The 14409-nt window shown below is 44.7% G+C and overlaps 1 protein-coding gene across 1 annotated transcript in view; it reads right to left on the bottom strand.

The window, feature by feature from the left end:
• The window catches only part of GPKOW (G-patch domain and KOW motifs), a 95606-nt gene that overhangs the window by 77361 nt on the left and 3836 nt on the right, over positions 1-14409 (bottom strand). The window contains exon 2 of the mRNA XM_085895068.1: positions 6486-6640. Within this exon, the coding sequence (XP_085751194.1) occupies positions 6486-6640 (155 nt within the window). The remainder of the gene's footprint in view (positions 1-6485; positions 6641-14409) is intronic.

Raw genomic sequence — 14409 nt, forward strand, 5'->3', positions numbered from 1 at the left:
CATTCAAAATATTGTAGTAATCATAAATCAGCTGTAATTACAATGCCTAAACCTGGTGAAAAGATTTTTTTGAAGATTATAATAAATCTATCATGCACCCATTTGTGATATACGCTGATTTTGAATGTATCCTTAAAAAGATAAATACTGCTTCTCCTAATCCAAAAGAACCATATACAAATAAATATCAAAAACATATTCCTTGTGGTTTCTGTTATTATATCAAATCATCTGTTGGAGAAAAGTATAATAAACTTGAACAGTATAGTGGAAAAATGCTTCACAAGAGTTTGTAAAACGATTAGAAAAGGATTGTATAAGACTAAGTAAATTAATGAAAGAAACAAATGAACCGATGAAATTAACCATAGAAGAAAAATTAGAATTTAGAAAGAACAATATCTGTCATATTTGTGAGGAGGAAATTGAGGAGTCTAAAGTTAGGGATCATTGCCATCTTACTGGTAAATATAGAGGCCCCGCTCATTCCTGTTGTAATCTTAATTATAAATTACCTCTTTTTATTCCAGTCTTTCTTCACAACAGCGCCAACTATGATACACATCTATTTATAAATGAACTTTCAAAAACACCAGGGAATGTTTCTGCCATAACAAACACAAGTCAAAAGTATATTTCATTTACAAAAATGATATTCACAAAACCTATAACTCGTATTCGGTTTCTTGATTCTTACAAGTTTATGGGAACACCACTAGCCAACCTCGCATCAAATCTAAGCTCCACGGGCTCTTTTCCAAATCTTAATTCATTCTTTCCAAAAGAGGAAATTCTAACTAAAGAGGAAATTCAGATTAAAGAGAGAATTCAAAGTAAAGAGGAAATTCTAATTAATGAGGAAATGAATGAAGAAATTCTTACTGAAGATGAAATTCTAATTATACAGAAAATTCGAACAAAGAATGAAATTCTAACTAAAGAGGAAATTCTGATTATAGATGAAATTCTGATTAAAGAGGGAATTCTAACTAGAGAGGGATTGAAACAAGGAATGCAATTCAAAGTAAAGAAAAAATTCTTACAAGTAAGAGAATTTATCCTTATGGTTATATGGATTCATTTATGAGATTTAAAGAAACACAACTTCCTTCAAAAGAAAGTTTCTATAATAACCTTTATGAAGAAGAGATAAGTGATAAGGAATATAAACACGCACAAGAAATTTGGAAAATATTTAAGATAAAGAACCTTGGAGAATATCATGATTTGTATCTAAAAACAGATGTTTTATTGTTAGCTGATGTGTTTGAAGCTTTTAGATCACTCTGTCATAATAAAAATTGTTATGGATTAGATCCTGCCCACTATTTCACAGCTCCTGGTTTAGCTTGGAGTGCAATGTTGAAAATGACAAAACAAGATATAGATTTAGTCAGTGATGTAGATATGCTTTTGATGATTGAGAAGTCTAAGAGAGGTGGAATATCACAAGTATGTTCAAAAGATATGCTAAAGCAAATAATAAATATCTTCCAAATTATGAGAGTGAAAAAGATAGTAATTATTTGATGTACTTTGATGCTAATAATTTGTATGGATGGGCAATGTCTCAATCTCTGCCTTATGGTAAATTAGAGTGGGTGGAAGAAAAGGATTATGAAAAGGCTTTGATGAATATTGTTATTTCTTCTCAAGAGAAATTGAATGACAAAGAAGAAGGTTATTATTTTGAAGTTGATTTGAAGTACCGAGTGATCTTCATAATAAGCATAAAGACCTTCCTTTTGCATGTGAGAAAGAAACCCCAAAGAAAGAATGGTTCAGTGATTATCATAAAAGTTTTAATATTAAAGGCAAATCAACAGAAAAGTTATTAACAACATTCTATGATAAAGAGGGATATGTTTTGCATCAAAGGAACTTGAGACAATATTTATCTGCTGGGTTGAGAGTAGCTAAAATTCATAGAGTTTTAAAATTTAAACAAAGTCCTTGGATGAAAAAGTATATTAAATTCAATACAGATATGAGAACAAATAAAAAAGTAAAATTTGAAGGGGAATTCTATAAATTGATGAATAATGCTGTCTTTGGAAAGACAATGGAGAATGTTAGAAACAGGCAAAACATTAGATTTGCAACATCTTGGAAAGAAGCTTCTAGATTGATAAATAAACCAAGTTTTGAGAGAAGAGGTTTTTCAGAGAACTTTTCTGCTATTCATATGAAAAAGGAAAGTATTGTCATGGATAAACCAATTTATATTGGAACAGCAGTTCTTGATTTATCAAAGATATTGATGTATGATTATTTATATAATGATTTAAAGAAAGAGTATGGTGAAAATGTTTCATTGTTGTATATGGACACTGATAGTTTTATTCTAGATATAAAAACTGATGATGTTTATAAAGATATGAAGAAAAACATTGGAGTATATGATACAAGTAATTTTAGTAAGAAGAGTGAGTTATTTTCAAAAAGAATGAAAAGGTTATTGGTAAGTTTAAGGATGAGTTGGGTGGAAAAGTAATGAGTGAGTTTATTGGATTGAGAGCAAAGGCATATGCTTATAAGTATGGTGATCAGATTGATAAAAGGTTAAAGGGAATAAAGAAATATGTAATAAAGAAATCAATAACTTTTAGAAATTATTATAATTGTTTGATGAATAAGAAAGAAGAATATAGGAAAATGAATACAATAAGAAGTTATAAACATAAGATATATAGTGAAGAAGTAAATAAAAAGGCATTAGGGGCCTTTGATGATAAGAGATTTATTTTAGATAATGGAATAGATTGTGTTCCATATGGATATTGTATGATAGAGTGTATAAAATAGATTGTGTTCCATATGGGTATTGTATGATAGAGTGAATAGAATAGATTGTGTTCCATATGGACACAAGTTTTAACGATGGGAAGATGGGTTAGGGTTTTATGAAGATGGGTTAGGGAAAAATATCAAATAAGTCTTATTGAAAAAATATCTAAAACAAAGGTAAATAAAACAAATATGCGAATCAATTTAAAAACCAATAAGTTAGAGGATGTAAAGAAAATAATAAATATGTTTGAATGGACTGAAAAATTTGATGGTTATCAATTGAACAATGGAAAAATAATTTACTACAATATCAAAATGATATGCAACTCAGGAGGTGGTCAGATGAGATCATTAAGAGAAGTTTATCATTTCGTTATGGCACAAAAGGGGTATCTTAAAAAATATAAAGATTCAAATGTTTTGTTTTTCAATATTTTAGATGGGGATTATTGTGCAAAGAAAATTAAACTATTGAAGGAATTTGAAAATGAACAAATGTTTATAGGTTCAATGAGTGAGCTAAACAATATGCATTGGTTATTTGATAAAGAGTGTCCCGGGGCTTAGGCGTTTCAGATATTTCTTTCGAATCACCTTTAACAAATCTTTATCTTGTTGTATGGGTTATTTGAATAGAGAGCCCCTAGGTTAAAAGGGGAAATAAAAAAATGACCGTTTTTACAGCCATTTTTCCCTGCTGTGCAGGGGTTTGGCTTTTTCTTGAGGCAATGTTTTATGGCCGGATGCCCTTCCTGACACCAACCCTGGTCGCCTCTTACGACACACAGGGATATGGTACACCTATTCTAACCGGGGCATACACCGGGACCAGTACACTGGCACTCATTTCGCCGACCTCGGAAGGATGGCAGGCTGAGTCAACCCCCTGGTGTTAATTCAGCAGCCAACGGGATTTGAACTCAGGACCCTGGGATCCCAAGCCGCCACCCTAACAACTAAGCCAACACCAGGCTCCAGGTTAAAAGGGGAGACAAATAAATATACCTTGGGCTAAAAAGGGGATTTATTTTTTCAGGGGAAAAAAAAGAAAAATTTCATGGCTGAAAATCCCCCATTCATTTACATGGGGAAAAGTGAGCCAGAACCAGTATTCTTACCCTACTCATACTGCAAGGCGGATTGAGCTACCGTGAGGTGGCACGTCGCCTTGGCTGTTCACACCAGACAATATCGGCCCTGGTGGACAGAGACACCCTCCACAACTGGCAGGACAGGCAGATGGTCCGAAGTCAGATGGCTTCAGACATTGAGGACTGAGTGGAATAGAATCCAGCAGCAATCCATCCAAAAACTGATAGGCAGTATGCGCCGACGATGCACTGCCTGTATCCAAAACAATGGTGGCCACACACGCTATTGAAAGGGGACTGACATTGCACCCTGTGCTGTTCTGTACTGTAGAACAAACTTATGAGATGGTGTATCTTGGTCAAAAACTTGACATGTCATCAATAAAATGCCAATGTTTCAATTGGCAATTGTTGGTTTGTTTTATTTTGAACTGTTACAATTTTATTACATTTCAAACAAGTGGTAAGTTTCTTTTGCGTTCATATATATATATATATATATATATATATATATATATATATATATATATATATATATATATATATATATATATATATATATATATATATATATATATATATATATATATATATATATATATATATATACAGTTACGAATTTTAGAATCCGGTCTGATGAATGCATCCACACATCCAGGTCCTCAGACAGTTATTTCCTTAAATGCATGTTCAGATTAGCCCCATCCCCATGTCTAATGGGATCTTAAATGTGTGCGTTGAGAAGGGTAAAGGATAGATCCCCTCTCTTAAAGGAAGCTTTTTTCTTTACGACAGACACGTTCACACACATTTCTTTCACGAGCTCTGAAGCCCACCCCCATTTTTCCTCAGCGGCAATCTTTCATGAACTCCGACGCCCGCCATTTTTGAGAGCGCATGGGTCGTTATGGTAACCATGCCCTAGTGGGGCATGGTGAGCTTGGGGCGGACGGCACCCTCGGAGATGGCCCGGAGATATAAAAACGAGCGAGGGGTATGTTCTGAAGAGAAAATCTGGAGAGAAAGTGAGGAGAGAAAGGAGGGGGAAAAAAAACCATTCTGAAGAGAAAAGCGTGAGGAGAGGAAAAGCGAAAGGAGAGAGGAAAAAGCAAAGGGTGAGAGAAGCGACCAAGAAGCGGGTGTCTGACCAGCGCCGACGAGACAATTCGCCCTTCCCAGTGCTTCGGCAAGCGAGCATGTGGTGCGTATGTGGGTGTGAGCAGCGCCACCAACAAGTGAGGCACGGGTCGATCACCAACAACACCAGGGTCTAAACCCACGACGGACGATCTCAGTGCCCTCCAGACTTCGACTGGCATTCAAGGCTGCCCTGCGAGAGGGTGCACGGTGGGGCTGGGTGCTGGTGACGGACGTGACACGCACGCATTTCAGGACGTTTTCGCTTCACGGACGACTTTATGGTGAGCGAGACGATTCTCCCCCTCCCCTCCCCCTGATTGATCTACTGGGTACCCTTGTCTGTGTTTAGCTGTAAGTATGTCAACCCCCGATAAGCATCTGCTCTTTGACTCTTTAATGGCCTTTTCATTGATTTTGCTTTGAAATCCATTCTTTATTTTCCTCAGCAAATAAAAAGTTCTTTTTATTATTCATAAATTATTTGTCGATTTCCAACCTGTCCGTGGTTGTCCTTTCCTTCCATTGGTCTAGCATTGTTCGAACCGAGATCGACTGGGAAGTAATTACCACAGATTTGACCAAAAATCGTCGGCACGCACCAGCGGTTAAAACACTCGGCTGCCCTAATTAAAATCTAAATCAGATAACATTGGTGCTTTTGCCTAGGGCGCACTCCCCACTCAGGTAACCACGTGACCTCCAATTAAACGGAATAATTAGACGGCGGACACTGGAACTCATGGTTCACTCGGTGGCGTTCGTGGTTTTAAGACAACCCACCGTAACATAATGTTAATTGTGAGTGGTGGCCCCAGGTCCGGCTCTACCGAGGACAACCGGGGATTAATCCCAGTGACAAGCTGGTGTCTCGGTACCCATGGCCGCAACAATATATTATATTATATATATATATATATATATATATATATATATATATATATATATATATATATATATATATATATATATATATATATATATATATATACATATAAAGTCGTTTTTGCCCTCTCTCTCAATGGTGAAGAATCACTTTAAAATTATAGTATCTGGATCCGTATCTTTACCAAAATCTAATCATTTCGTCCTTGTCACACACCCAGCCTATGCACCAGATTTCATCCGAATGTCCACAACTTTTTGAGCTATCCTGCACACAAACAGACAAGGGTGAAAACAACCTCCATACATGGTTGGTGGTGGAGGTAATAATGCCCATGGATGAAATATTAACTTCAATCTAGTTGGAATGATTGATTGATTAAATGAATGACTGAATGGTTTGGGTGCATGACAAAAAATACTGTACAGTAGTTAATTTCTCTGAAGTTAAACAATATCTTAAAAAGCCCCCTCCACTAACCATATCGAAAGAAACTTGACTAGTTAACAAGATAGGAGTCGAAAATTTGCAGATATACTGGACAAAGGAATCATCGCACAACAAAGTCAACCATCACAAACCTTCCAACACCTCCTTGATCGCTTCAAATTCTGCATTGCTGTCTTTTCCTTTGGCTTGCTGTTCAGTTAACAGGTTCTTTCGTTTCAAAATTTCCCAGCGATTCTGTTTGATCAGAGGGATGATCAACTCCTTATGGATTTCCTTTGGTTTGGTGCTGCAAAGGGAAGTGGAAGCAAAAAAAAAATTTTTGAAATCAAAGCATAAAAGAAATAACGAAATTCCAGAAATGTAACACACACACACACACACACACACACACACACACACACACACACACACACACACACACACACACACACACACACACACACACACACACACACACACACACACACACACACACACACACACACACCAATAATCCCCTAACCCCCAAACACACACACACACACACAAATACCACCCCCCAAAAAAAAGAAACACTAATATCCCCCCTAAAACAAACCACACACACACCAATAACCCCCCCCAAAAAACACACCAATAATCCCCCCCCCAAAAAAAATCACCAATACCACCCCCCCTCCCCCAAATAACATATATATATATATATACATATACATATACATATACATATACATACGAGGTGTGTTCAAAAAGTATCCAACCTTAATTTTTTGTGCATAAACAAATGAAGCTAGGGAGGCGTGGTTTGGTGCACATATGTAGGCGATCCTAATCCGAATGCGTGAATATTTTCCCACCTGCAGAAGCTGTCAGTCGCCGACAGACCGCCGATGAGCGAGGAAGTGTAAGTGAGCGCCGTCGGATTTTCGTTTTTGACAAAATGACGGAAAAACTTGAACAATGCTACTGCATCAAATTTTGTGTAAAGCTTGGCGATTCCCAAGTGGAAACGATCCGCAAGATTCAACAGGCCTTCGGGAACGAAGCAATGGGCACCACACAGAAAAAAAAGTGGTACAAACGCTTCAAAGATGGTCGCACATCAGTGGAAAGTGAAGCACGTTCTGGTAGGCACTCAACATCCCGAAATGAGATAGTCATTGACCATGTGAGGACCCTGCTGATGTAGGATCGTCGAATCATGATCAGAGAACTTGCAGATGAGGCGGGCGTCAGCATTTGATCCGTTCATTCCATTGTGACTGAGGATTTGGGCTTAAGGAGAATCTCAGTGAAGTTCGTGCCAAAGCTGCTAACGATCGAGCAGAAGCAACTCCGTTTGGAGATCGCACAGGAAATGCTGGAGACTGTGAACAGCGATCCCAACTTCTTCAACACAGTGATCACTGGCGATGAGACCACAGTGATCCGTCATTTTATCAAAAACGAAAATCCGACGGCGCTCACTTACACTTCCTCGCTCATCGGCGGTCTGTCGGCGACTGACAGCTTCTGCATGCGGGAAAATATTCACGCATACGGATTAGGATCCACTACATACGTGCACCAAACCACACCTCCCTAGCTTAATTTGTTTACGCACGAAAAATTAAGGTTGGATACTTTTTGAACACACTATATGTATATGTATATGTATATATGTATATGTATATATGTATATATATATATATATATATATATATATATATATATATATATATATATATATATATATATATATATATGTTACGAATTTTGGCCTGTCCGGCATGCGAGCGACCGCGTAACTCTAATAGCAGCCGCCTCGCCCACCGGAACGGACAATTCAGTCATGACCCTCTCGGAACAACGCCGGGAGCTAGTCACGGGTGAGGGGTTTAACCTCACCACAACTCAGTCCGCATTCTACCCGCGCGAAATAGGGTCCGATCGCCGAATGGTCAATTTACCTAAGTAACCGTGCGGGTAGCGTACCGAGGAGTTGTACCACGCCGCAGGTGGACTCCGGACACGAACCGCTTAAGCGGCTCGTTCCGTACTGCAGGGATAACCGAGCGGGGCTATCGTCGACCTCGACGGTTCAGATTACTTATCGGGTGTTTCAACCCACTACCAATCCCTTACGTGATGCAAGATGGAGCTTTCAAATAAGGGAAAAAGATGCAACGAAACGGGAAACAGTTCAACAAGCAAGCAATTTATCTCTCTCACACACACACACACACACACACACACACACACACACACACACACACACACACACACACACACACAGTAATGCACGTATAAGTCAAGACAAAATGCAACAAAAGCAAAAGCACAACTACCGACTATAATTATTTACAACACTTAAACAATTATACTTGTCGGACGGCACCACAGCATTCATTCAAAAGCAAAGAAAACGAAAGCCACCCTCACAGGCAAGGAAGCAGACAGGTCCGTGGACCAAATGTACGTGGACCCTGGAGGAGCAGCCAGGTCCACGACACCGAGAAGGTCTTACCCGCGTCCTCGCGACGCGATGGCGGGCAAGCCGCAATGTCCACGTAGCTGCGCCCCGACTCCGTGCCCCTGGCGTGGTCGGTGAGCCCTCTCTGACGTGCTCCGCGCCAGCACTGTTGGGTCGGCACGACGGTTAGGGTGGGGAATAAATGGGGCCACTGGCACTATCTCAGCGCGGATGGGGGGGGGGGAAATTGTCGATGCTCAGGGTCGAGCGAGGGGAATGGCTGGCTGGCTCGAATCCCGCGACGAGACGGCACCAACGACGAGACGAGCGACCCCCACACAACAACCTCGATGACGACCTCCGTCTTCAATCGACCAGCCTCGCGAGTCGCCTTGTGCTCGTGTCTTTATAGACCGGAGGAGGAGCCTGTATGCAGATTTTTGGATCAAAATTGGAGGCGGGGCCACGCCACCCTCTGTTCAGCCATTGGTGTGGAAAAAGGGGGCGTGAGCCTCTTTTGATCCGAATTCTCTCCCGTGAAGAATCCACATTAAATCGCGCTTGGAGGCGGGGCCATACCGCCCAACGCTCGCCCATTGGACGGAGAAAAAGGGGCGTGAACCCTTCCTGATCCAAATTTCTCCCTGAGAGGAACGCATTCGTACCCGCGGCTCGACGCGTTCGGCATCAATTACCGAACGGGCCCTGGACAGCACGACGTTTGGTGTTGACTGGTGGTGTGGTCGATGGTTGTAGAAGGAGATAGGCGAAGGTGGTGGGGGGTTTGCTGTGGTGGTTTGGTGGTTGGCGGGCGTCGTTTGGGAATGGCGGTGAAGCAATGTTTGCGGGATGGAGTTGTGGCGGTAAAGAGGCAAGGGTGGTGGGGTTTGAGTTGTTGGTGGCTTAACGGTCCAAAATAACAATAGAGAAAGAAAAATGACTGACTCAAAGCGTCGCAGCCCAGATGAATCACACGTATTCCCTCTATAGAACGGGTTTGGGCCAACGACACATGAACTTACCGATATATCTCTCCTGAGGACCCTTTACGGTGTAATGCGAATTTCCACTGTGGTGTCGTGGCCTGCGGGGGCAGGGCAATGCGGGGAGCATTGTGGAGGCGTGGTTTTGGAGTGGCCACGTGCCTGCACGGGATATAGGAGTTCGCGCCGCCTGAGGCGTGGTGTGTAGTCTGTGTAGTCGTGTGCATCCGGGCGGGCAATAAACAGTGTTCAGCAATCCTCACGACTGTCCGAGTCCCGCTGCCCTCCGGACATTACAGTGGCGACGAGGCTGTTCGGATCGGCATGTGCAAAATGCCTGGGGTTACGTCGGTATTGACTTGGAGTCTTTGGCCGGGGGGATTGGATCGCTGCAGCGAGTAACTCAGCGCACCTCACGCGGTTCGAGTTCACACCTGGAGAGGATCCCAGGGAAGCGCATCGCGAGTTTCGCGCGCACGGCTTCAGGGCGGGTCGAGTCCTACAGCCTGACGTCCCGCCGGCGCCTGCGAGTCACGTTGAGTGGACGACGGCCGCGCTCGGAGTTCGTTTTATTTCTGCTTTGCAAACCTCGGGAATGGTTTCTGCGAGGCCACGGCTAAAGGACGAGGGCATGAAGTTCAGCTAAGACGCGGCGTCGGCCGTCGCACAAGCTCTGAGGAATGTCCGGGGTCTCGATGGTCGGTGCGCAGCAGATAATCCGGAGGTCAGCGCGATGTTCCAGGCGCGCACGGCCGCGCGCACGGTCTGCGGCGCGGGTCGTGGCCGAGCGTTGCAATGCAGTCAGTCGGACGGCGGTCTGAGCACTCGGGGATGTCTACGGTGTGTGGGCCGAGAGTCGGTGCCCATCATAACGGCCATGGATGGTGGTGTGCGAAGCGACCCTTACGTCCTGGGTCGAGACCTACTGCCGGTACGGTGTTTTGTGCATTACGTGCACTTTAATGCCCCGGGTATAGAGATCCCGGCGACCCGGAGCGGGAGATGCTGCCGATGTTGAACCCATCTTCAATTGGTCCGGAGGTGACAAGATCAATGACAGTGGAGGTTGAGATGATCGGGGCACTGATGCTGCCAATGCTGAACCTGTTTTCAATTGGTCCGACGGTGACAGGACCAATGCCAGTGGAGGTCGAGATGATCGGGGCACTGATCGGGTGTCGAGTTGAGTCCGCTCGTGCTACCCTCGCATTGCACACGTATGCCGGTGAAGCGCTTCCGGCGGTTGGCAGGGCACACGTCTTGGTTGCCCATCAGGGTCAGCGGGTTGCGCTCCCGCGGTTCGTGGTGCAAGGGGAGGGGCTCGCAGTTCCTGTTTCGGAGTTCGTACCTCCAGGTGCACCTGTGTCTCCTTCGGGGCACGTACCTCCGTTTGGGCCTGGGCCTCCCTCGAGACGCGAGGGCGAGGTTCTGGCGACGGGAGCCGCGACGATGCAGTGTGGGCTGCCGTTCATTGCTTCCTGCGACGATGATGTACGGTTCTGGAGCAACAGGAGCCATGCCAGCTGCGATGAGCTCTCGCGCTTCGGCTGCGCTCATGATACAATGCGTGCCCGTGTCGTTCAGGCGATTTCAGCGGGGGATTGGAGCGAGCCAGTCGCGTTCAAGAAGTTCGCGGATCGCGACCATCGACGGCAAGCAGGTCATCGCAACGTCGCGACCACAACCGAGAGACGGATATGTGATGTGATTCATGGGTTGCTGTTTGTTGCGTATTTGTTTTTCATTGCACGAGTGATGCAATTTAACCTTGTTAAAGTAAATGCCAACAGTTCGCGTATGAGCATAATATGTTTGACTGCAATCGATTGATGGGATGTCAGATATGATCGATGTGATGTGAAGGCCTTGGGGGCGATCGTGGCAAATAAAGAGGTCTGGCTGATCTCCAGCTGCGAGGGCAGCCCACGGTTCGCTACCCTGTCATGTGTGGGATTTATGCTGGGGGGACGCGCTGTATGTGAGGGGAAGGTTGCATTGGAGCAGACAATGTTTTTGTTATTGAATGACACTGATATGTCTCCAGGCTGCACTGACCGTCCATGTGGACGTGCATGGTTTTCTGGGTTGGGTTGGATGCGTGGTTTTGGTGTGGGGATCAGGGATCGGCTCGGAGCCGGGGCTGGTTCGCTGTTCAGCGTGACCCCCACTCCTGGTTTCGCCAAGGTCAGACGTGCCTGGCGCCCTGGAGCGCAACTCTCTGTTCTCGCCAAAGCCGTTCGGACGTACGTTGGGATCTCGGCTGATTGTAATGCGTGGGTTTGTTATGGGATTGATGGGGCGCACAGCCGGCGGCGCTGTTCAGCGTCATCGCCCAAGGTCAGGCGGGTTTGGCGCCGGGCGGCACAAACCTCTGTACTCGCCAAGGTCGGCTGCGCCGGCGCCACAGGGCTTCCAGACAACGGGCTTCCAGGCTCGGAATGTTTATCTGATTTCGGTCTGTTTGGGTGAGATGTGCCGCCTTGTCGGCCGGGGGCGTTTGATGGTGCCGGGGGAGGTTTGCTCGGGAGGTCGTCGCGACCTCGCCGGAGGGCCCGTAAGGGCGTGTAAGCACGAGCCGCCTGGGGGCGCTTCTGCTGCGTAGTGATGCTGTGCTTCCCGCCTTGCTTCTTGATATCTATAACGCGGTCAGGGTTTTTGGTGGGTTCGTCGTGCAACTTAGTTTCCGAGCACCTGCCATTGCTTTGAAATTCAACTCGCTCATGTCAACACGTTATATGGTGTGATGGGGTAGAGGGCTGAGTTATGGGCTGGTGACACCAACGGCATTAGGGCTGCGGGTAGCAGATGAGGCACGGTTCCTTTTGTGCCGTCTCGTCTGGGTTTGGTGCACAGCCGCCTGATTGATGTCATTCTTGGCTCTGGTTGTTTTCTGTGTGGTAGTGCCTATGCTTTTTGATTATTATCGTTTTTGTGCCTCTTTGCTTTTATATCATGGTATTCTATGCCGATTATGCTTTTCATTATGATGGTCATTTTGTGATTGTAGTTTTAGGAGGGAGGAGTGTGGTGTCGTGGCCTGCGGGGACAGGGCAATGCGGGGAGCGTTGTGGAGGCGTGGAGGAGTGGTTTTGGAGTGGTCACGTGCCTGCACGGGATATAGGAGTTCGCGCCGCCTGAGGCGTGGTGTGTAGTCTGTGGAGCCTGTGTAGTCTGTGTAGTCTGTGTAGTAGTGTGCATCCGGGCGGGCAATAAACAGTGTTCAGCAATCCTCACGACGGTCCGAGTCCCGCTGCCCTCCGGACATTACATCCACAACCGTAACAATATATATATACACACACACACACACACACACACACACACACACACACCAATAACCCCCCCCCCCCAAATCACACATATATATATATATATATATATATATATATATATATATATATATATATATATATATATGTGATGAATTGAAGGATGTGACGCGTGATCACGTCACGCGGCTCGCACATGGGACATAAAACCGAGATTCCGCGCGGTCAGTGGGATTGTCCCTGGGGCATTGTCATTTACGGCGGTGGTTCACTTGGTGCTCGTTGAATGGTAAGAATTGAGAGTATACCGGACTCCGTGCGAATTGCCAATTTATTTTGCGGTGATCGACTGCACGTGTATACCTTGCTGCACATGTACTCCCTGATGTGTCTGTAGAAGCGGCTTCAATGAAGTGAAATAAAGCCGACACTCCAAAGGTTTTTCCTATATCTATCTATATATATATATATATATATATATATATATATATATATATATATATATATATATATATATATATATATATATATATATATATATATATATATATATATATATCAGTGGTAAGTTTCGCGTCACGGCGTGCTGACGGCCACGTAACTCAATCGCGGCACGTCGCCCACCGGACGGACAATCCAGTCGTGACCCTCTCGGCCAACGCCGGGAACCAGTCACGGGTGGACCTTCGGTCTCACCGCGATCGAGCCAATCAGCCCCGCGTGGGGATAGGTTGCTCGCCAAATCCGACCTACCTAAGTACCCACGCGGAGGGTAGACCGGGCGATCGCACCTCGCCGCAGGTCGACTTCGGACACGGGCCACTTAAGCGACCCGTTCCGTACTATCAGAATAACCGAGCGGTGTTATCGTCGACCTCGACGGTACGATTAATTATCGGGCGTACTCAGCCCACTACCAACCCTTTACGTGAAGCAAGATGAGGATTCAATAGAGGAAAAGACGAAGCGAAGCGGGAGAACAGTTCAATAATAAAGCACATTTATTCGCGACGAACGGAAAGCACACATATTCAATTCCACCAAAAGCACACAGAGAAAAACACAATTCCATTTACACAAAAAGCAAATATAAAAGCGAAAACAATGCAGAGCTAATACCGACTACCGAGCACACGGCAACACTTATACAATTCTACTTCACAGACGGCGCAGACAACACATACCCAAAACCAAGGAAAAGAAATACCCCCAAGAATGAGGCGGGCCTGAGGCCGAGACCGGGTCGCGCCTACCCGTCTGGTGATGAGACGCGGAGCGGCGATGGCGCCTCACTCCGCGGGCCTCGCGGACAGTGTCTGGCAGGGGGTGGGAAAGGGGCCCCTTGGTCGCACTATCTCAGCGCGCGGGGGAA

Source organism: Eptatretus burgeri, chromosome 9 (assembly GCF_056783735.1).
Source record: "Eptatretus burgeri isolate ZD-2024b chromosome 9, Ebu_testis_v1, whole genome shotgun sequence".
NCBI classification, from domain to species: Eukaryota; Metazoa; Chordata; class Myxini; order Myxiniformes; family Myxinidae; genus Eptatretus; species Eptatretus burgeri.